The sequence below is a fragment of the Centruroides vittatus genome, unplaced genomic scaffold (genome assembly GCF_030686945.1).
Source record: "Centruroides vittatus isolate TY-2023 unplaced genomic scaffold, ASM3068694v2 contig_728, whole genome shotgun sequence".
Classification (NCBI taxonomy): Eukaryota; Metazoa; Arthropoda; class Arachnida; order Scorpiones; family Buthidae; genus Centruroides; species Centruroides vittatus.
In genome coordinates this window covers 181,903-206,935 of record NW_027122465.1, presented here as the reverse complement: position 1 = coordinate 206,935, position 25,033 = coordinate 181,903, and the positions used below count along the sequence as shown (strand labels likewise).

General features: G+C 28.1%; 1 protein-coding gene across 2 annotated transcripts in view; it reads left to right on the top strand.

Annotated features, from left to right (window-relative positions):
• Positions 1-25,033, top strand: part of dgt6 (dim gamma-tubulin 6) — a 35,060-nt gene that overhangs the window by 7,755 nt on the left and 2,272 nt on the right. The window contains exons 3-17 of one of the 2 annotated variants that reach the window (XR_010881616.1): positions 234-315; positions 5,562-5,848; positions 7,508-7,597; positions 8,164-8,263; positions 10,150-10,323; positions 10,428-10,474; positions 14,191-14,246; positions 14,558-14,648; positions 19,085-19,187; positions 19,256-19,367; positions 19,444-19,549; positions 19,630-19,894; positions 23,287-23,309; positions 23,499-23,589; positions 23,691-23,709. Coding sequence is in view for 1 of the 2 variants with exons in the window: in XM_067277079.1 (XP_067133180.1) it covers positions 234-315; positions 5,562-5,848; positions 7,508-7,597; positions 8,164-8,263; positions 10,150-10,323; positions 10,428-10,474; positions 14,191-14,246; positions 14,558-14,648; positions 19,085-19,187; positions 19,256-19,367; positions 19,444-19,549; positions 19,630-19,894; positions 23,499-23,589; positions 23,691-23,783 (1,697 nt within the window). In the remaining variant the exon portion in view is untranslated. Of the gene's footprint in view, positions 1-233; positions 316-5,561; positions 5,849-7,507; positions 7,598-8,163; positions 8,264-10,149; positions 10,324-10,427; positions 10,475-14,190; positions 14,247-14,557; positions 14,649-19,084; positions 19,188-19,255; positions 19,368-19,443; positions 19,550-19,629; positions 19,895-23,286; positions 23,310-23,498; positions 23,590-23,690; positions 23,784-25,033 lie in introns of those variants that run through there. The other variant, XM_067277079.1, reaches the window with a different exon arrangement.

Here is a 25,033-nt window from a genome sequence, read left to right as displayed (position 1 = left end):
ATTATTCAGTTGTGAACTCCATGGTAGTTACTTGAACTATCTTTACAAGAAACTTTTTATGTAAGGATAGAAAATGTCATAGATTTCAGTTGTACATTAACTTTCAAACATCTTATTCAGATATATCTGACTGTAAAAATTTATCGAGTGGTTCTTCTAATATTCTATTTATATTATTTTTAAAGACAATTACACAATTGTTTTTTAAAATTTCTTATAAAACAATTTTTCAGATTTTGCTGGCCAATTTTTGATAAGAAACAAGAAAGAGAATTTCGTAAAACTTGTTGTGACTGGTTAAAGGATATTTCTGTAGTGAGTATTTATATGATCATTCTATTATATATTGTAAATAAGAGCACAGAGATAATTATGCATGTATATAATTGATAATCTGTAAAAATTGCTCATAGATAAATTATTTTGCCAATAAGTACCGTATATCTCAGCAGATAAGATGAATATAAGGTATAAATTTTAGTCAAAGTTTTATAGTTTTAGCTTATATCTGTCCTATAAGACGACCCCCAAACTATCAACGGCCTTTGAATTTAGTTTAGATCAGTGATCATCATCTGAATAATAATACTGTTTAGCATATATGGAATTATGTCCTATTTGTAATTTTTCAAATGAACAAATTTATTTTCTTGCGTCTTGCAGCACTGCCTTGCGATTGTTGCAAGCATTCGCACTGATTTGGCATTTGGGTAATGACCTTGACTATTCGCAAAAAAACGTCATATGGGCTATTCTATTTTGTGGACATACCCTACTCTCTACTAGTAAATAATTATGGTTTGTCCGTTTTTTTATAATGGTTTTAATTTATATAAATTTCAATCTAATTTCTTGTATCTGTCCTATAAGACAACCCTGGATTTTGGGGGCCTTTTTTTATGATTCAACTATCATCTTATCTGCCGAGATATATGGTATATCTAATTGTATTCAATAAATTTAAATACTTTAATAACTGCACATAGTTAACACGTTGACTGCCACGTGACTTTTCAGGATTCTGTTGTAAAACGCCAACTTAATTTAATTATATTATATTATTAAAAACTCTAATCAGAGTACATAGTAATAATCAAAAAGCATATAGAATGTGTTTTTCTTAAAATAAAGGTATTACGAATTATCTCGTAGTTGGCTTATGTAACAGAAAGCTCTTTGCTAAAGCCAAACTATGAGTCAATTCGTGCACAGACACGATTCGTCCTGTCACTTCGCTACAGCCAGTTGGAGATGTGCGTCTAAATTCATTAGTAATAAATCGGATATAGAGGCGAGCACATCACATTTACGTCTTTTTTGAGAGTGTTATTTTTTATTTATTTCTATAATCAAATTATAAATATCCCAATATGGATAAGAAAAGACCACTGACTAAAAAACAACTTGATTACTACACTAATCTAAGTGATTCAGAATCTGACAAAATTTTTGGTGAGGATGGTAACGACAGTAGCGATTATGTACCATCTGAGGATTCAAGTGAGGACAGTGATTATGACGTCGTCTCCGAACCTGAAGATGAGACTATTCTCGAACCTGAAGGCAATGACGATGCGTCTCAAGCAACCACATCAAATCCAAACGATAATTTGTGGACAGAAACTCAACAAAATCCTGAACTATTTATTTTCCAAGAAAATGTTGGTTTGAAATTGGATATGACAAACCTTACAGTGCAAATGCTGGTAGACCTATTTTTTTCGGAAGAATTTCTTGCATTACTGGTCGAACAAACCAATTTGTATGCTGCACAAGAAATTGCAAAACATAAAGAAATAAAAAAATCTAAAAGGGTATCACAGTGGAAAGACGTCAGCACTGCAGAAATGAAAGTTTTTATTGGACTTGTATTACAAATGGGTCCTTGTTCTTTTCCTTCAATAGAACATTACTGGAGCACAAACGAATTGTATAATATAATGTTTTGGCGATCACATATGAGTCGAAATAAATTCCAATTGTTACTGCGTTATTTTCATTTAGTTGATAGCTCAATACCATCTTCTGACAGATTATATAAGGTAAGACCTATACTAAACCATTTCAATAATATTATGCACCAAAACTATGTGCCTGATAAAAATATGTGTATCGATGAATCAATGATGTTGTGGCGTGGAAGATTGCATTTTCGCCAGTACATAAAAAATAAAAAACACAAATACGGTGTCAAACTGTATGAACTATGTGAATCCGATGGTATTGTTATGAAAATATCAATTTACAGCGGAAAATCTGAAGGAATTGACAGTAATTTAGGCCACACTACTGATGTTGTCTTACACTTACTTGAAGACTATCTTGATAAGGGATATACCGTATACATGGATAATTTTTATAATTCTGTTGCTCTTACGAAATTACTGACTACACGAAAAACTTGTGTGTGTGGAACTCTGCGAAATAACAGAAAGGGGAATCCCAGAGATGTGGTAAATCGAAAACTGAAAAAGGGGGAGTTTATTTGGCAGCGAAATGGTCCTGTTACTGTATGTAAATGGAAAGACAAACGAGAAGTCCTTACCATTTCAAACATGCACGTTGTTGAAATGGTAGAGGTGTTCAATCGCAATGGAAAATGTTCGATGAAACCGAATATAATTCGAGATTATAATCATGGAATGTCTGGCATTGACCGATCAGATCAAATGCTATCGTACTACACAGCTCTAAGAAAGACTATTAGATGGCCCAAAAAGGTTGCATTACATATTATAGAAATATATATACATAATGCGCACAAACTCTTTCAAAAAGCAACTTCTTCTAAAATAAAACTTATAAAGTTTAGAGAAGCATTGGCTTCGTCAAAGCGTTGATTGGAGAAGAGATTCAACCAGTTTCAAAAAAAATTAAATTGCAAGAGCTTCACTATTTACAGAGTATCCCACCTACTCAGAAAAAACAACATCCGACAAAGCCATGTCGAATTTGTACCAAAGCTAAAAAACGCCGAGAAACGCGTTATTTCTGTCCAATCTGTCTAGAGAAGCCAGCCCTTTGCGTAGAAGATTGTTTTAAAAATTATCACAAACAATAAAAATATCGTTTTGCTTTTGATTTTGAATAAACTTTTTATGATATTTTCTGTTCATTTAAATTTATATTTCTGTTTTATAAATTATCACAAACAATAAAAATATTGTTTTGCTTTCGATTTTGAATAAACTTTTTATGATTATATTTTCTGTTCATTTATTAATAAATGTTCTGTTCATGTAAGCCAAACTTGATTTTTTGTTCTTGCCCCTGAAGCTATCTATTCATATTTACACTGATATACTACGAATTACATCGTAGCTGCACAAATATGGCAAGGAAACAAACTACGATATAACTCGTAGGTGGCGTCCTAGGCAGAAACGGTAACTACGAGTCATCTTGTAGATGGCAGTCAACGTGTTAAACTATGCATTTCTAGATGACAAAGCACTAAACAAAAAAGTGTTAAAAAAGATAATTTTAACATAGAGTAAATAGGGAAAGGGGAACATGCAACTGAAAATAAACAGATTTTACTCTAATTTTAAGTTATTTTAATATTAATTTGCATAATAATATATGTTAAATAACACACAAACATATGCACACAGAAATGTAAACTTCATTTTTTGTGATGAAAAGTCCTAGCTTTTCTCAAATTGATTTTTTGCCATAAAGTCGCGTAGTTTCATTTGTTGCTTTTCTTCTTTCCTTTAGCAAATGCTGGTAGTAGGATATCACATCCAAAATGCCTTGTCTTGCTTTTGCACTCCTTTCAAAATCTGGATCATTTGATCAACGACTTACCAAACTTTTACTGAGGAAATCTGTAGAGAAGTTTTTTGGGTTCTTTGTTTTCAGAATCTATTTTCCAGTTCTACATGAATTCCTTGTTATGCCAGTTCTTGAAGGTCATCGTTGGTAAGGTTCTCACCAGAAACCCACAGTAAGTTCTCAATATCCTGCTTGTCTACATCTCCTAGTCCTTCTGTATCAGTTAGGCTGAGAATTTAATCAACCTAATGATACAGTGATAGGCTCTTCTCGTTGAGAATTCTTGGATACCTTCAGCCATAACTTCTTCTACACTTCATTCCTGCATTTATCAGTTAATTCTTGCTAAGTGAAGTTGATATTACCTATGGCATCCATGCAAAATTGCACCAAACAAACATAGGCTAGATTTAAGGAAAGTATAGCACTATGATGAATTTCTATCTTTTGCCGATTGGTTCATGTTTGGGAATAATCGTATTATATATGAATCAATGAAATGCCACGATAATTTGAATCAGAGTAAATTTTGAGCTTTTTTTAGGTTTCGAGCAGACTGCATTATATTGGATCAGCGTTAATCGAGGCAGCATTATGCGGAGTCTTACTGTACTTTGTATTCAGTAGTTTTGTAAAAGAAATATAATAAGCTTATCAATTAAACATTTGGTTTAAACAGAGTTAACAACAGACAAAAAAATAAGTCACTTGATATATGAATATATATCATACTACAGTAAAACCTGTTTAAACCCAATCAGCCAAACTGGAAAAAATATTTGGTCTTGTGCAAGTCTGGTTCATACAGATTTTACTGTATATGAATATATTGATAATAAGCCTACATTTTAATTTTGTAATTTATTTTATATTGAAAAATATTAAGTATTTAATCGTAATAATTTTTCTAGCAGTTTATTTTATAAAATATATACATAAAATTAACAATGTATAAAATATATCATTTACATAAAAAGTAGATGCTAAACTAGTTGGGGAGTCCACTTTTATGTTTTTCAAGACTGTTTGTCTCAGCTTTGAATCTCTTACTGGTAGGCCTACAGCAACTGACATGTTTTGACGTTTAATTTTCAAATCAAACATCAAAACATGTCAGTGTTCCAAACTGCTTGTGTCTAGGATATTATAGAGTTGTTTGAACTAAAGGATATAAATATATCAATTTCATATATTGTTAATTTTATATATATGTACTTAGTATAAAGAGGGGAAAAAACCACACACATAAACACCACACATACACAGAAACACAAACAATTATTTGAGAAATGCAAAGTAAGTTATATAAAAGTAACAAGTTAATTTTACTTGTTTTTATATTTGAATGGTTGCAAGGATTACAAATATTCTCATTTGTTTTATTCACATTCAATGTTCATATGAGAATTTTGTAATAAAAAAGATCTGAAATAGATTTGCTTTTTTTTTATTAAGGAATTCTCATATGAATGTTGAATTTGAATAAAACTAATAAGAATATTTGTATTAAATAGTTGAACTGTTAAAAGACTGAAAATGTGTGTGTTTTCAGTTTTTTATTGTAAAGCTAGAGAAGTAGTAGCTTTTTATGTGAAATTGTAATTTCTGAAATTATATTTTAAAAACTCAAAATCTTTAATAATTTAAAAATCTTTAGATAAAAATAATTGAAGAATAATAATTTTAAAATTTTGTAATGAGTTTTTTAATATTTTTCTAATATCAAGAAATATTTAAAATTTTAATTTGACTATTCAGTTCTTATGAAATTTTGATTATTTTAGGAATATTCTGAAGCAAGATTTCCTCAAATTGTACCTTCTATATTTTTATCTCCTGGTGGAGATAAATTCTGTATTTTATATCTTTGTTTTTCTCGCTATGTTATGAGAAAAGTGATCATTCGTGAATATGGTTGGCAACATGGTCTTTGTTTACCATTGTTTTCACCTGAATATTCAAAAGCTTCAACTACCATTCTTCAGTTATCCACAGATAAATCCATTTGTAATTTTTTAAGATTACAAGAAATTTCACAAGAATTGCACAAAAAATGGCATAAAAATGCAAGGTAAGTAAAAGAACACTCATAAATTCTCATTTAATGAACTAATTGGAGGAATGAAGTGTCCACTATTGCTGAAAGTCTATTAAATAAAATGTGTTGTATAAGCATACATTAATAATGAAATTACAATGTACAGGATGTATTAAAATAGTTTTATAATATACAAGCATAAATAAAATATGATTATAATGTGCACTGAGTAATTTATGATCATTAATTCATTGATCCATTGACTTATTGACCCGATCTCTTTTAAAATGCTCTATTGGCAAGTAAAGGAAAGGGTTTATAGTTATTTCTTTTAGGAAAAAAAATTTTTTTAAATCTGTTAAATTAAGGATTTAATGTATATATGTATAAATTTATAACAAAAAATAAATACAGCCGACCCTTGATAATCCAACACTTTTGTAATCCAACATGCTCAGTAGTCTGACAGACCTCCCGTCAAGGTCACCATAGTCCCCGTCCCGTTACGTGTCTGCTTGCACAGAAGGATGTCGCGACATGAATCTCCCCACCCAATTCTTACACAATGACACACATTTCTTGTGTTTTCCGTGAGCAGTTCTGTACATACTGTATTATTTATGCCTATACATACTGTACGTACATTTATTGGCTTCCATATTTCATTTAATAAACATGTTTTAGTTAACTGAAATGGGTGTTTCATTTCCATATTAACCTAGGCAGCATTTTACTCATAAAATGTAGGAATACTGTAGGCTACTGCTAGCAAAACAATTCCAAATAAGTAATCACTTTCGGTAATCCGACACCCCTTTGGTCCTATACCTGTCGGATTATCAAGGGTCAGCTGTACATTAAAATGTTACATTTTTTATTTATTAGAATAAATTTTCAAGAAATTGGAAAAACATTCATTGATCTTGAATATACATTTGCTGAGTTAATATTGTTGATTTTATATATTTTAACTGGATATCTTTCTCCAATAGACAATGCACTTACTATTAGAGAGTGTTATCTATAGCTTTTTTCATCTTTCAGCTGCATTGTTAATTGAAATAAATACAGTATTTTTAATTGTATTAAAATTTTAACACCAAAAGAGAGTATTTTTACTTTATTTAAATATGCTTGGTGTTTGTGGTCATTATTCATTACATTTTTTCAACATTAAAAAATCATCATGCCTTGAAATTTTTAAGATTTGACTCTTAATTTTCAAATAAGGAAGTCAATTTTACTTGAATTTTGTATCTAAGAACAATTTTTGCTGTCTGAATTTCAGTTAGAAACAAATTTCATTCATTAAAATGAAAACAAGCAACAAGCTGTTTATTAGAAAATTTTTCCCATCAATATTAATAATGATAAAATATAGAATCTGTATTATAATTTGTGTAAATAATTTGAAATGTTTGTTTTTTATGATATGGAACTTTTATAAATCATTAGTGAATCATCATTTCAGTAATATATAATTCAAAATATTTTATATTTTTTAAATATTAAAACTACTAATTAATTATTAGTAATCTAGCAATTTTTTATTTATTTACTTTTATAGTTATATTAATTATTATTTAGATGATGCTAAATGGTATTTCAATCTTTTTCAAAAATGTCACTTTGTGATAGATGGACAGATATATTAAAAATTTATTTCAAATATTTCATATAATTTTATTTCAGAGACTTGATTTCCATTCATAAATCATTAAAAAGAAGAATTACAGAGAAAAGAGAGTTACTGAAAGAAAAACAAAAACAACTTATTGCTAGGTAATAAATTGACTAATTAAATATTTTATACTAACCAAGAATAAGAATTTTTGTATATATTTTGGATTTCTTGTATGGTTGTATGACTATATTAAATCATTCACAATTTTCTGTAATTTGGTAGCTGTCTATGTGTATGTCTCTTTAATCCAGACAATAAATTCCGGTAGACTATCTTACAGCTTCAAGCTAGTCTACTGGAATTTATTATCTGGATTAAAGAGACATACACAAGAATATATTAAATCACATAAAGTTATGAGACACTTAATTGAAAGATTAAACTCTCACATTGCAATGGTTAAGTTTGCTATCTGTGTTGTGTAAAGTTAAATTTTTCATTTTCTTTATGGTAACATATTTTGTTTTATTTATTTTTATCACTTGTAAAATTGTTTCTAATATTACACTAAAAGAAGAATTTTGATATGAGATGATTTCATCCCTGGTTACTGCTTGCTGTATTTTCATCTTTATGTAATTAACTGTAAATTAATATATTAATATTTCTAATATAACATATTAATTTCCAATTAATTTATACATTTTTTTTTATTGTTATATAGTTTATGTCAAAAAAATCTCAGTTTGAAAACAGTAGAGAGAGAAAATCAGGAAGTAGAATTAGAAAAATGTGTAAATAGTAAAAATGAAAAAATGAAAAAAGTAAGTTTTGTTTATTTTTTAATTGTACTAGTTTGAATACTAAAAGATTAATAGAAATAAAATATTTAATGGTAACATCACTCAATTATTGCAGACAAGTAAAAATTTAAATTTAAGAATTTTAATGAAATTATAAATATAAATTCATTGGGCTGCAATTTGAAAAAATTGTAGATCTATAAATTCCCATTGTCGTCTATCTGTTCTTCCTTAATCTCAAGAACAGAAGTTAGATACATGAAAGTCAAGACCAGATATGGAAACCAGAAGTTACTTTTTTTCAATTCAAAACTTTTCCCTTTGAAGGAGTTAGATAGATGACTCAGATCAAGATTCATATCAAGATTCTTACTATCAAGATTTGTATTTTACAGTTTCATAATTTAAATTTTCATTAGTTGGTACAGCATTTTTTGTATCAAACAAAAATCTTACAATTTTTTTAAAATAAAATTTAATTTAATCTAATCAAATGATATGAATGATATAATTATAACTCCTTTAAGTCATTGTGACAGTCCTTTAAGTCATCTCCATTGTACAGGGGCAAGACACTACTAATTTGAGGTGGAGAGCATATATTTTAAATTAAATAAATTAAAAATATGATTATTAAAAATTGGCATTGTGATGATGTCACAATAAATAATTACTCATTTTATTTTAAATTTGTTATTCATACAGAAATAAAAATTGACCAGTATCTAATATAATACCAATGATAATTTCTTTTAAAATACATATTAAGTTAATATTTGCTGTTTTCTTTACATTGATTAAATATATTTATAATTTAAAATTAATAACTTGTGTAGCATTACAAATATAAAAATTGGAAAATGCCATAGATGATAAAAATTTTGTAACATTGATTTACGTTATTTTGTTTTGTATCTTAAATGCAGTTTGAAGAATCTTGATATGAAAACTTGTTAAATATAGCAAATATGCAATTGAAATTAAAACATTTATATGTTAAAAGGTTTAATAAAACTTAAATATATGTAGAATTTATGATGGTTTTGAAATTCTTTTACTCATTAGTATCCTCTGTAACACAATAAAATTTGGAAATATTCATTGATAATAGTTTGTATTCTATCCATTACAGTTATCTGATGTATTATTGTTATAATTGGAATTAAAACATTAATGTAGAATGTTATTATTAATATGTGTTTACTTACTTATAAGATTATGGTTAGGGTTTCTCATTTCCCAGTCTTTTGCTTGTCCCAGGATCCTGGGAAATTCCGGGACAGAATTAATTATTTTTAAGATATACAAAATATCTTGAAATCAAATGATATAATTATTTTTTTATTTTCTAAAGTAATTTAATACATTCTTTTTTATTAGTATAATGTAATTATTATTGAAACCTAAAAACTTGTCTAAATTTTTTAGATTTGTAACATTTGTATATAAAAGATTATATTAAAGTAAGTTTTATAATTTAAATTTTCATTAGTTGGTACAGCATTTTTTGTTTCAAACAAAAATCTTACAATTTTTTTTAAAATAAAGTTTAATTTAATCTAATACTTAATAATACAGTCCATCCTCAATAAAATGCAGTATAGTGTGTGGTATTAATGGTGAATGTTTATTACATTAAAGATCTGCTAATACACCAGGTTCTAATGTAGGAGTAAAATAACAATGAATAAATTAAAAATAGTATTAATTGTAATAATAATTTAGTAGAAAAATAATAAAAACTGTATAATGAGTGTATTAAAATGTTTAATCGTGAACATTCCTATTCTTGTACATGGTTTTTTTTTAAGATATATTTTAGAAACATATATACATGAAATATATTTATTAGCTGTTGAGAGATTATATTTCAAGAAAAAGTTTTATGAAATTTTCTTTAATGATAGGTTTGCAGAATGTGGAAGAATTTTGAAAATTTTCAGGCTAAAGAAAAGAATTATTGGGAGATTATAAGTTCTGTTATAGATGATGATAATTCTTCAAGAACTTTAGAAGGAGAATTGTTAAATTTTCATATTCCTGATACTTTTCTGCAAGAATGTAGAGAGGAATTATTACAGGTTAAAAATATAATTTATTATATTTTTTATTATTAGTAGTATTATATTTGTTGCATACTATATGCAATAAATAAAATTGAAATATATTTATTGAATTTTTTCAGAAAGGAATAACAAAAACATACAAAAATGGCAAAGTAAATATTAACAGGTTTGTATATTTAGAAAATTGATTTATTAATGTTATTAAAAAATAAATTCAATGTATTTAAAACAAAACATTATGTTGAAAATAACATTGTAAATAAATATTTTTATGTACTTATGTTAAACTTTAAAATAAACTAACAGAAACCGGAATAACTTTTTAACATTATCTTGAGATTAAAATATCTGTTGCCTGTATCTACTGTTTTCTCAAATTATTACTACAGTAAAAAGAAATCATTACATGCTTTTCTCATACTATAATTCTGAGTGAATTAGTGTTAAACATACACATACAGGGTGCAGTGCCAAAATCTGGACAAAATTCAATTTCAAATTCACACTGTTCTGTACCACCAGTAGATGTCATGTTTGGTGTTCAAATAGCTTGACACATGTACTAAACCATCATAACCTCGAAACAGTTGCAATGTTGAAACCAAGTGCGGAGTATAACCGAAGAGTTGTGATTATCAAAAGTGTTTGCACTGGGCACTCATTGACAGAAATCATTCAGTTCATTAGGTGCCTGAGATCAACTGTATATCACAAAGTACAATGAGTCAGAGAAGTCCAACAAAGGTTTTACAACACTGGCAAGGAAAACTCACTTGAAATAGTGCATTGTCAGGATGCCCGAAATCATTCAACGGGCTCAGGAGCTGATTTTTGAGGATCCAGGTCAGTAGATCCAAAAATTGTCATCGGTTGTTGGTGTGAGCGAGAAAACTATGCATAGAATCATTGAGGAGGATCTCTGCTACAAGTCTTACACAATTAAACTGAGACAGATGCTTTCCGAAGCTGCCAGGACAAAGCGAGTTGAACACTGTAACCTGCTTTTGTGTTCCTTAAGAAACAATGCTGCCGAATGACTCAGATTTTTTTCTGATGGGAAAATTTTTACTGTCGATGCAAAAATCACTCGAAGGAATGACCACTGGCTCGCCCACAAAAATGTCCCCATTATTGCAAGAATGAAATATTCAGCAAATGTTCATGTGCTATGTGTTGTGTCCAGCGAGGGTGATGTCATGCCACCGTATTTCTTTAACAAAGAGGAAAATGTCACAAAAGTTTATTTGCATGTTCTGACAAATGTAGTAAAGCTGTGGATGGAAACTGTCATTTGGAAAGCCATATGTTTTCCAGCTGGATGGTGCACCTGCCATGTAAGTCATTTGGTGCAAAATTGGTTGATGGACAACGTCGACAAGTTTGGTCAAAAGAATTCTGGCCTCCTAACAGTCCAGATCTGAATCCTTTGGACTTCTGTGTATGGAGCATAGTTGAAAGGGTCACAAACAAGTCCAGATCTCCAAACGTCGCATCATTGAGAGCCACTATTGAAGTGGCATTTGCCGATATGGACCATGACACTTTAAAGTGCACCTGTGCATGCTTCAGACCAAGAATGGAGGTGGTCATTCAAACAGGAGGGGGATATATTGAGTAAATGTATTCTTTATGGCCTTACAAACAATGTGGTTAAAAAAAATTTGTAAACCTTTTCGTTTTTGCAATAAAAAATATGTTTGGAAAAAATGTGTAATTTGTCTGGATTTTGGTGCTGCACCCTGTATATGTTTTTTAAAAGGAAATTTTATTATATATTTAAAGTTGTTTTAACAGGAAAAATGCTAGCAGAAATTAACATACATTATTATATAATATAGATAATCTATCAATAGCACCTAATGTCTACCTCTAGTTGTTCTTAACATGTAATTTCTAAAAATAATATTTGTAGGATAATTTCTCCCTGGTTATTTCAGCTGTTGGTTGATGTAGATAATCTTAGTTAGCTATTAGTTTGTTAAATATGCTAGTTAGATTATTTTTCTGTTAATATATTGTTATATTATACAAATAATTATTAAGTTAATACAGTGGAACCTCACTTAATGAGCACCTCATATGAGTATTTCGCATAACAAGCAAAACAAATTGTAAAAATTTGCCTCGCCTTATGAGCAATGTTTCGTATAACGAGTGATGAGGAGAGGGGAAGTCCCGAATTATGCACATGCGCCATGTTTCATCAGTCTGTGTTTAGCACTCATTCTGCTAGCATCTTACTGTCACTTGTGATCACATATTTTATAAACATGCCAAATGATAAGCCAAATTTTCGGTCATTAAATTTAATGACCAATTCCAAATTAAATTTTAGAAATGTCTGAAATAAAAATTAATTATTTATAATTATTAAATTTAATACGAGATGGAAACATAACTGCCTATCTCTAGTCAAATTAATTAATTTCTAATATTTAATTATAGCCTTTACATAACCCAAGAATTTGGCATATCAGTTGGAGTGTTTATCAAACATATTAACTGTGATATTTTTTTTTTTTTTTGTTTCTGCAAATCGAATTCTCATTCCAGGATTATTTATTCTGTGCTAGAAGAAAAGATGATGATGATTCATGCTACTTAACAGTGTATATTGTACAATTTTTTTTGAATAAACGTTGTACATAAAACATTTGAGCATTTTTATGGCGTGGAATGAATTATCATATTTTACATTAATTTCTATGGGAAAAATGGTTTTGCTTAACAAGTGTTTTGCATTACGAGTAAGACTCTAGAAAGAATTATGCTCGTTAAAAGAGGTTCCACTGTATAATTTATAATATATTTATTTTTTCATAAAATTATGAATTGACTTTTTCATTTCTATTGATTGGAACATAATAGTAAAATTTATATATAACTTTGAGAGACAATAGGTGCTGCTAAATTAATGATTTCATTAATATTGACTACTGTTTATTATTATATTAATAATTATAAACATTTTAAAAACTTGCAAGAGTGCATTCTTGGAAGTTTTCACTAAATAAACAAATTTATAATATTTATGGTATGTTTTAATTTTCATTAAATTTTCAAACATTTTGGTTAATATTATTAAAGTAATATTAATTGATGCATTTTTAATTCATATATGAAGAACATATTTTAAGAATGATTGCTTTTATGATAGCTCATAAGATATTTCCTTTTTCTCTTCACATTTAATGTTTGATGTCTTGATAAAGTTCATTTTCTGTTATCTCGTTATATTTGAAAATTTATGGGCTGCAGTTTTAAAAAACTGTAGATCTATAAATTCCTTACAATTATTTCATTTTAGAAATAAAAATAAATCAGTTTTATAACAAAATAATCATTTAATAGTTGCTAAATAACTGTAGATGAAATGAAAAAATAGCTACATTAGTATGAATTTATAAACTGTGGCCTTTTTTCTTTTTTTTTATTAATTTACAATTATTTAGCAACTATTAAATGATTATTTTATTACAGAACTGATTTGTTTTTATTTCTAAAATGAAATAATTGTAAAAATGTTCAAATATAACAAGATAATAGAAAATTAACTTTACCAAAATAAATTTTAATTCTTTCTGTATATGAAATGATACTGAAATGTTTTTTAAAACATTTACTCTTAATAATGCTGTTGTGTAAAACAATGATTTAGATATCTTAATAAATATTATTTTAAAAATTATTATGTTATAACTTATAAAAAAAATTATCAATTAAATATGCTTTATTAGGACAGTTTTTTTATTGATTGAATTATTATAATAGCAGAATAAAATAAATGACACTTGAATTTATAAGAATATGATAACTAGAATAAAATGAAATATTCAATTATAAATTAAGTTTTTATCATTATTATTTCTGACTTTGTTTCAGTATACTAGGAATTTGGAATGTATATTTAAAGTTTCAACAAAAACAGTTAAAGAAAGGTATTTAAACATGGAAGTTATTTATTGTACATGTGTTTCGTAGTTAACAATAATTATTATTATTATTTTATTTTTGTGGAAAAAATTTAATGTTTAATTTTTAATTTTCGGACACATGGCAAATTCATCACTAAGTTTTCCTCAACTGAGGAAAACTTAGTGATGAAATTTGCCATGTGTCCGAGAAAATACACCATATAGTTTGTGTTCAAGTTGCAGAGTAAGCACCGGCACGGTTTCATAAACACTACAATTATTATTATTATTTTATTTTTGTGGAAAAAATTTAATGTTTAATTTTTAATTTTCAGTAACATTACCAAATGCAAAACAATGGCTTCCTGTCTTGAAAAATTATTTAGAAAACCACATTTTAAATCTTCATATCTTACAAGAGTTAAGGTTAGTATAGATGTTTATAAAGAAAATTTTCTATACCTAGATCCTATTATGTAAATTTTTTCTTTATGAAACTTCTCTTTCTTAAACATGAAAAATTCATATCTTAAAATATCTTACTATATGTATTTTTGATTTAGATATATAAATTTAAAAAATGCAAAACTTTATGTTATATGTAAACAGCAGTGGCGTGCCGTCATTGGAAGCGATGGAAGTGCCAATTCCGCCTTTCAATGACCTTCCCTTGTATTTTATAAAATATAAATTTTCATATTTTAACGTACTTTGCATTAATTTAAATTAATATTTTATTATAACTGCATTATGTATCTTTTACAAATTTCTATACTACATGTGAAAAAAACGATAAGATTGCTATTGTATTCTATATTAAATTGCTATTGTATTCTAATATTAAATTGCTATTGTATATTTGAATAATTCGGTGGCGGAAGGAGTGTCGAAACCGGGTCAGTTTCCAATCAGCCAGATTATATAGGCATTGTCACATGCGGTTTACAGAGCACCAACCTCACTCGGTTTAGCTGGTAGAAGCAACACACGCATAAAGCATCTAATTTTATATCCCGGACCGGTTCTGAGCTGTTAGCCGCCTGCCTGTAAACTTCCAATCAGCCAGATTATATAGGCATTGGCACATGCGCTTTACAGAGCACCAACCTCACTCGGTTTAGCTGGTAGAAGCAACAGACGCATAAAGCTTCTAATTTTATATTCCGGACCAGTTGTGGGCTGTTAGCCGCCTGCCTGCTAGATGTTCAGCCACCCTCACCCGATTATGTGAATCATGAGTAGATTAGATCAACGGCGGGCAACCCTGGCCCGCAGGCCAGCTACGGCTCGCAAAAAGTTTCTATCCGGCCTGCTAGATCTTTAATAGATTATTAAATTGGAAAAATAACTAATTAATAGTTATTTTTCCAATTCTTTGTAATTTTCGAAAACGATAAGAGAAATAAATGTAGTAATTAACTTTTTATTTATTTATTTCATATTTGAAGACTAAAACCTTACAAGTCACAAGAAGGCATCAATTAACTACTATGGCCCGCGGAAAAAACGTAAAATTTATTCTGGCCCATGTTATAAAAAAGGTTGCCCACTGTAGACTAGATTTATAACTTAACCCAACCGACAGGAATTTACTGGCATGGTTTTATGATAGTTCTGTATAGTTGACAGGAGTTTAAAAAAAATCCATTAAAATGTTTGATATATTTATTCTGCGTTTATTCTGCTCTCCCATCTTATATTACTTACGGATTTCAATGTTAAACCAGTGATATTACAATTTAGTATGTCCCATCTGTAAGGGGATGCAGAAAAAACGTGTACAATTCTAGTACAGTGTTAAAAAATTAACTGTTACTTTGGCAGCATTATTTACAACCAAATTTAATGAATGGTACAATGGTACAAAAAAAGCTCTAGAATTTATTTTCCTTAAATTTACGAATTTATGTATCGGTTGTCATAAAAATTTCTTTCCACTTCTTTCCCAAAACTACAGATATTCAAGTACAAAGTAGTCGGTTTTGACTTATTTCTATTTAAGAAGTAGTTAAATAATTAAGTGATTAGGAAATTAGAAACATAAATAAAACTCTGATGAAAGAGCCGAAATTTTACTTAAACAGAAGCTTAACCGAACCAATCTCTTGCCGAGTACAGTGGAGTCTGATCTCTTCGTAATATTAGATGTAATAAAGACAGAAATTTTTCCAGTTCAATGAGAGTGACCAAAAAGTTGTAAATTTTGGAAATTTCCGTGAACACTTGGTCCTAAAATGAACGACGGACAATCTATTAAGTTTAACATATTTAGATTTTTACAGCTATGGTGAGAAACGTTTAAAATCTACAACAACTCTGTTGCGTCCTTTGATATATACTAGTGATGCGTCAAAAGAGGCATTTGACATTGACCGGTATCGGCAGGCACCCTCGGGATATGGCACACACACACCTACCTGGACCGTCTCTGATTCCATTCATTAGCCACTCGTAGGGAGCTATTTCACTAAGTGGATTGTTTTAAGATTTAAAAAGTAAAGAATATTTTATTTTTATGTACGTTTCTTCACAAAGTTATATTTAATTATAAGTTTCATTAAAAGTATATTCATACAATTGAAGAATTTTTGTACTAGGTATGTATATTTGTCACACATTTTGTTTTACCAAGTAAGTTTTTCTGATAATTTTAATTTTAGCCCTTATATTGTGGCTAGTGATTAAAAAATTTATTTTAAAAAAGTTTTGGCTCGAGACCATATAATGAAAAAGAAAACATTATTAAAAGAGAAAGACCAATGCCTAAATTAAATATAAATACGTCTACAAAAAATTTCGACATTTTGACGATAAAATTTATGACGAATGACGATTCTTTCGTAAAATTGAAGCAATTTGGAAATCAAAGCGGAATAGAATTTAACATTGGTAGACAATATAAAATAAATATTGAAAATTATAACAAGATAATTACGATTAATAGATATATCTAAATTAATAGATGTTATATGTTTTTTCTCAAAGCAAGAATTGGCATTTAGAGGGCATAGGAAATTTATTGAATCTAATAACGGAGGTAATTATATTGAACTTTCTTATTTATTAAGTACGTCAGATAATCTATTAAAAATACATTTAAAGAAGTATACGGTTTTTACTGGCTTATCGAACAAACGAATACGAACGGGCCCTGACGCGCAATTAATTGATTGCCCCTGAAAGTCGGCTTCTTACAGAAACATAGCTTCCCTATCATCAAATGTCATGGCACGCCACTGGTAAACAGTTATTTAGCTGCTTTCTACACATTTAATGGAGGTTGTGGCAGTGAATGTCATATTTGTTTACAAGTTCATATATAATAATAGTTGTGTTAAGCTTAAGCTGTCTGTTCCCTTATTTCTTGCTTTTTATTTTGACTATCTTTATTTCTTGTCTCCAAAAACTTTGAGAATGCTGAAGAAATATTAGCCATATGTCAGATAGCATTGCTTTGCTTTGATAGTAGTGTAAGAGCAGCTGAGGGTATAGAGATAGGAAATTATCTTCTTTACCGCTTACATGACACTGTTTGTAAGAACAGTTCTCCAATTTGTCATACCCAATTAAGGAGATGGTTACCTTAAGGTTCCGAAGTGGTAGGAGGGACTTAAAGTTAGATGATCGGAGATCAACGTTATCCTTTACATGTCAGGATTCCTGACACCAGTTATTCAGTTTTATTATTCGCAGAATAACATGCGTAAATAACTAAAGTCATTCATTAGAAATAATAAATGAATTTAATAAAATACCCAAAGATAAATACAATAATATACAATCAAATTGAGTATGCGGATAAATGAACAATCTATCAATAATTCGAGACTATCTATCTTAAAACTAATCTTAATCTACCTAACTCGCGTGGAGCGTAAAGCGCGGAGAGAAAGTTTACAAATATCTGACAATTATAATACTTCTCCTATCCTCAGGACTGCGCAATTTGGGCAGGAAAATGTCCCTTTTAATAGAGACGAGCGGCCGACCGACGGCCAAGTCCCGTTCTATGATTCAGCTTTAGTCATCTTCTAGGAGGAAGTCGATTTCCTTTCAGTTTTAAAAATGAAAGTATTTGTTTCCATTGATTTTTACAAAATATCAATTTTATGAAACAACATTTCATATTCAAATTTAAATTATTAATTTAAATAATTTCACAAATGATCAACCCCTCTTTCTTGGATCTTCATATCTTACAAGAGTTAAGGTTAGTATAGATGTTTATAAAGAAAATTATCTATACCTAGATAATTTTCTTTATAAACATCTATTACAGTAGCATAATTTAAAAAATGTTAATTTTACAAGGGAAGCATTTAAAAATTCTAATTGATTAACAGTTGATGACATCTGTGATCTCTGGTGGGAATCCAATAAGAGGTAGAAACATGCCATTTTACATGCTAAAAGTACTGTACCTAAGGAGTTTATTTATGCAAAAGAAAAAAGCAAAATCAGTATTTTTTTAGTTGTGTCATCATCAAAGTAAAGCAGCAATATATTGTTAAATTGAATGTGGAAAATGAGAGAGTCATTTACTGGTATTCTATGAAGGAATTATAGATAATTCCTTCATAGAATTCCTTATAAATTCTTGCCAATATAAATTTAAATGTAAATTTATTTTGTTTTAAAATTCATTTTTATTTATGTAATCAATATAAGATTGAAAATGGTATAAATTTAAATTGTTTTCATAATAGAAATTATTTTTTAGGTTAAAAGTTAAAAGTGTTGATTAAATCTAGAGTAGTAGTTACTATATTAAGGTGGTGATAAATTTTTAATTAATATATATAATTTTAGATTAAGTTATACCAAATGATTATATTTCTAAAACAGTTTTTTTTTAATGTTAGTTTGAGGTTAAATACAGAATATCTACCTGGTATTGGTATTTCTGTAAACAGTTTAGATGGGATTTATAATGGAAGAAACCAGAATTCTATTATTAATATTCAGGTTAGTAATTTTTGTGAATTTTATGTTTTGTTTTTCAATAAAAATTTATAACAAAATTTTTAATATAGGAGCAGTCGTTTCAGTTATGTTCACAAACCCCTGATTATATTTATTCACCATCAGAAAGTCAAGATCAGTCTGTTTTGCCTTCAAGAATCTTTTGTCTTTCTCCTACTTTGGGTATGTTTTTATTATAATTAAATGATTTCAATAAATATTTATATCTATACAACTTTTGATTATATGTAAAATTCAGGAACATCTGGAGAAGTGATTTTGAAAAGAGAAAGAAAATATATTAGAAGCCCATTGTTAAATGATCCACTTTGTAGTCCAAATTTAAGAGATTCCAACAACAGAAGGTTTTTTTTTCTTTTAATATTTCAGTAATTTCTTATAGTTTAAATTTAAATATAATTATTTAATAATTATTTATATTTAGGAAATCTCCTGTTATACAATTAGAAAAGATTGGTCAGAAGCAAACAACAAAAGTCATTTGGCATTCTAATTGTTCCTCTAATGAAAATTTGTCTGACTCTTCTGTCAGAAAAATTGATTCCTATTATTCTACAGCATATAATCATGCTAATAGATCAGATAATATTTTATCTACAAATTCTAGGAAGCAACTTATGAACGTTTTTAATGGAGAAAGAGAATTTTCCACTGTTGATTGTAATGTTAAAAGTAAATTTGCTGAAAAGGTATAAATAATGAAATTCCTTTGTAATTTTTTTCATTTATTATTTTTTAAACATTATTTATTTAGTTAATTGTATATTATTATTATGTATTGATAAGAGAAAATGAATATCTGCAGTCTGCATTATTGAAATATTTGTTTAAAATTTCCTTTAGTTCTAATTTTTATTATTTGTTTTTTTTTAAATTTTTTCTTTAAACACTGAACATAGTTTATTTGCTTTTTTAACTTTAATTTAGTACTTAAAATTTATAAAAGAGTAATAATACACTTTTAAATGCACTTAAACTGTGTTCAGTTTTATGATTGAATTTTTTCATATGGTGATAAATATTAAATATACAATGCTTTGTGTGCTTATTATTTTTTAATGATTTGAGTAATTTGTTATTATTGTTTACTTGATTTAAAGTTTTCAAAAATATATGTACAATTTTTAAAATTATTTTATACAGTAATTAAAAACATATATAACAGACATAAATCATTAAAGTGTCTGAAAATGAAAATCGATAAACGTTTATCATATATTTGAAATCAATTCTTTGATTAAATAGATATTTATTCAAAACATTTAAATTTACTATTTTTTAAAATAATGATGTTAATTAGACTTACTAATTTATATAATTTATTTAAGCCATTTTAATTTATAAAAATTTATTAATAGTAATTAGTAATTTATATTAATAGAGTAATAATTTATTTAAGCCATTCCAATTGTTTATTACTTTTCTGTGAAAATTACAGATGTGGATAAACATTAGAGAGGTTGCGGCCAAAGTTTTCATCTCTAAAACATGAATGTCGAATGTTGAGTGCCGCAATCCTGTGAGCCTAGAAGTTTGATAATGGCATTTGGAATGTCACCGGAATCATGCTCGATGTTCCAAACATCATTGTCAAACTTCTAGGCTTACAGGATTGCGGCACTCAACATTCGACATTCATGTTTTAGAGATGAAAACTTTGGCCGCACCTCTCTATTGCCTGATCAAACCTTTTCCAAAATGCATAAAAATTAACTCTGGGAGAGCCTACTCCACATCTGGATACTTTTTGATTTACAATTATTTATTGTGGATTAAGGCTGTAGAACAAATATAATTTTACACTGCCACATCACTGTCCATTGCCCAACTTTTCAAGCTATTATTTTGTCTATAAAATTAAAAGTGTAATTTATCAAGTATTAAAAGTGGGTTTCTCAAAAAAAAAAAAAAAGGTAACTTTTCAAAAATGGTAAATTATCCAATTGTGGAATAGGGTGATACACAACTTGATTAGCAATAAAGATTTCAGAAACAAAAAAATTCAGATATGCACATTTTGTAAAAGTTTAAAACTATCATTCTTGTATTTATTTAAATAATTACAAAATAGGATTGTATCAAACGATTGATACTCATTTGATGATGATAAAATTTGAATACAAAATATCTACTTTTCACAGCTATATATGCTAATAATAAAATGTTTTAATATTAGCTAACATTGGCATAATCATCAAAAGAGATATTGAATAAAAAAGTTGCAGATATTGCATAAAGGATGAAGAAACAATAGGTATTGATGATAGTAGCTTGGAAAATAAGGTCCATGAATGTCCCTTACATTCCCTAGTCATTTACATCAACTAATCTGTGTATGTTCAGGTGTGTTGTTAAAATCTGCACAAATTTCAATACTGTTTTCTGGTAATTTCAATTAATTGCACATGTGCATGAGACAACATACATTCTTTCTAGAAGGTTCTTGATTCCATTTATTGAAAAAGTTTATGTATGTATGTTCCATTTTAAAAATAGAAGAATTTAATGAATTTAATCAAAGAAACGTAATTGGAAGATTTTATACTGAAAACCACAAAAATGGAAAATATTTTATACAGTTAAATATTTCTGTACAATCAGATTTTCATTGTGTATAGTGTATAGCATCATTTTAAGGGTAGAGCAAGAGGAAGGACTGCAGAAAAGACAGGAAGTGGTTGAAGATGAAGAAGATGGCTGAAAAAAAGAGAGGAATAGGTCTTGGAAGAAGTTGGACAAATGCTTAGAAAGTTCAAAATTTCATACAGATATGTTTGCCAGATTAATCTGCTACAAAATACATGATGAAGCAACTTACTATTGAAAAAGTTCTTCTGCAGAAGTTGCTTGATGGAGTCTTAAAGTCATCAAACAATTTTGATGTGCTTATGGATAACAAGTCCTATTTCACTTTTGATGGAAGCAAATGTGCTGCTAACAATCACTGTTTCACCAGACGGGCTAGATGTGGATCCTGAAGTCAAATTCAAATGGCACTCCAAGATTTCGCTGAAGCTTCCAGTTTGTCGAATGCGAAGAGACTTGCATAGATGGTTGCGGCGGGATGATCCTTCCTAAAAAATTACTGTACCCTTGACCAAGGATATTATTTTCTGGCTAGACAAGGACTAGCTAGTACTCATTATGCTCATAACACCGTTGCCAAACTGGACCATTATGGAATTTAATACATCTTAGGTGAAGTCAGTATTCCAAATGATTTGCAATTGAGCCCAATTTGGAGATTTTGATATCAACTGAAGCAAAAAGTTTATGAAAATGGTTTGGAAGCTAGATCTGAAAGGGATTTGGAGGACAGGATCAAGGCCTAAACTTTTCCACTTTGAAGCTGACCACTTCCAGAGGTTAATGGAACAAGTTAAGATTACAGTTTGAATTCCACTTGATCACAGTCCCAAGATCTGAATGTTAAACACTCTATATGTTAAACAAGCACCCCCAACAGACATATTTCTTCATATTTTAGTCTCAACTGGAATGCAAAACAAGCTGATGAGAATCATAAGTGTTGCCTGAAAAAATTAAACAAGACACCTGAAACTGGTTTACCACTTCCTATGACTATGTATTGCATCTTCTTGCTGAAATTCATACTGCATATTCAGTACATGGATACCATTTAAATTAACAATAATGTGGGAAGTCTCTTGACGAGGTACGCATTGCAAAATTTAAATTGTCCGTTGGTGGAACTGTCTCCCTGGTCCATGGAATTGTATAAGTTTAAAAGTTTAATCAAGTAAATATTATTTCAGCTTTTTATTGATAGCTATAAACTTGAAATTATTTATTAACTAAATGTACAATTAGTACGCAAACAATAGCAAACATTATAGTATATAATTAAAGATAGAAAATAATGTTTTCTATTCATGCTTTTCAATTCCTTTATCTACTAACAATAATATGAATTTGTTGAAAGAGTTTCTAAGAGAATTTTCAAATTTTGATTTTTCTCTATTTTTACATTGTAATAATATCACAAGATAATTTTTCTATATTTATGTATAATTAATAGTAATTATTAATTACAACAATTACTATCTTATTCCATATTTAGCTGATAAAAAGGATATAATAAAGGTAATCATAATAGTAGTTGCCAATTTTGACTTTTATATTATTTTTGATTTCATATAAATTTAATTGATTAAAAAATGAAAATGAAAAAGTATTATCTTTTATTTATTGATGTATTTTAAAAAATGAATAGCAAAGAAAATATATTTGCATATTACTGAAAGTATCCTATTTATGTTTTTTATTATGTAGATTGTTGAGACAGTTTTGAATGGATCTGAATCAGATAGTTTTGAGAATGTGCCATCATATTCAGTTGACAATTTAACACCAGATTTATTTGGTAATTTGATGATATAATTTTAACATTTATAAATATTTTGTTAAATAAAAAAAGTAATGTTTTATTATTATAGCTTTTTTAATATATGTTTTTATTTACAGAACGAAGTGCTTTTATTACAAGAGATAAATTGAAAAGAACACCAGTTGATTCCAGTATTATAAATTCAAATTGTCAGCAACATGAAGAAATAGGTTAGAATTCATTAAAGCTTATAAATTACATACTTTTTAATCTTTTCTTTGCAATTAACAAATTATCAAATCATACAGAGTAAGATATAGGGTAAGTATTGTAACATATCTAAAATACAACATACAACATACAGGGTAGTTAAAAATAGATATACACTTTATTGACATTTTTTTTATTTATTACAAATCAGTTGTTAGTCAATATATAGAATAATTACATTACATTTTGTTCACAAACAAAAAAAAATGTTAATGTGCACATTTTTGAAATCAGTCTACTGTAATATATTTTCTTTGTATTCAATATCTGTATATACATGATTGTTGAAATATAAAACCAAAGTTAGAGGTTTCATCATCAAAAATTAAAATATAGAGATAAATTTTTATTACTTGTCTTTTTTTAATAAAACACAAAGAAAGAAAATATATGACATCATATATGAATAAGTAGTCAACTGAAAATTCCCAACACAGCTTTTTGTGGTTGATTTTTTTCTGGGTAAAACAATAAAGAATCCGTGAAATACTGATATATGGAACTTCATGTCTTTTGTAGAAACTGTTTTCTATGTTTAAATCTGTGGATGATTCTTATATTTTGAATAGCTATTTCCAAGTATTTGATATGACAAAACTTCTAGTACTTGAAACTCATTAAAAAAAAGGAACTTATAAACATGAAACATTTACATTTTATATTTATCTTTCATAATGAATCATTTTGAAATTTAATTCAAATCAAATCTAACTTTAATGACTTTGCAAAGTATTTTTCTTGAAAACAATTGGTAGTGAATTATTTTTTTAATGGAAAAAATGAACCAGTCTTTAAATGTTCATAAAATGCTAAGTTGTTGTGATTTCAGACTAAGGGGCTGTCCATAAATTACATAAGGGCAATTTCGGACATTCTAGACCCCCACCCACCCCTGCGTAAGAAACCATAATATTTTTTTGATTCCCTCCCCTTCCCTGTCTTACATAATTTTTAAGTATGATTTTATAGAAAGATTTTAACAAAAAAAAATTTTATTTTATGAAACCATGTCCTTTTCTGTATTTCTGACTTATTAAACATTAGTTTTATAGTATATTTCGAAGACACCTGGCAAATTTTTCATCAATTATCTTTATTTAGTTGAACCCACTCAAGTTGAGTTGAGCCCCTAACAACTTATCCAGTTTTGAAATTATTATTTTAAAAGTAGGCCTAAGCAATTTATACATAAGAAAATGAGTGTTATCAG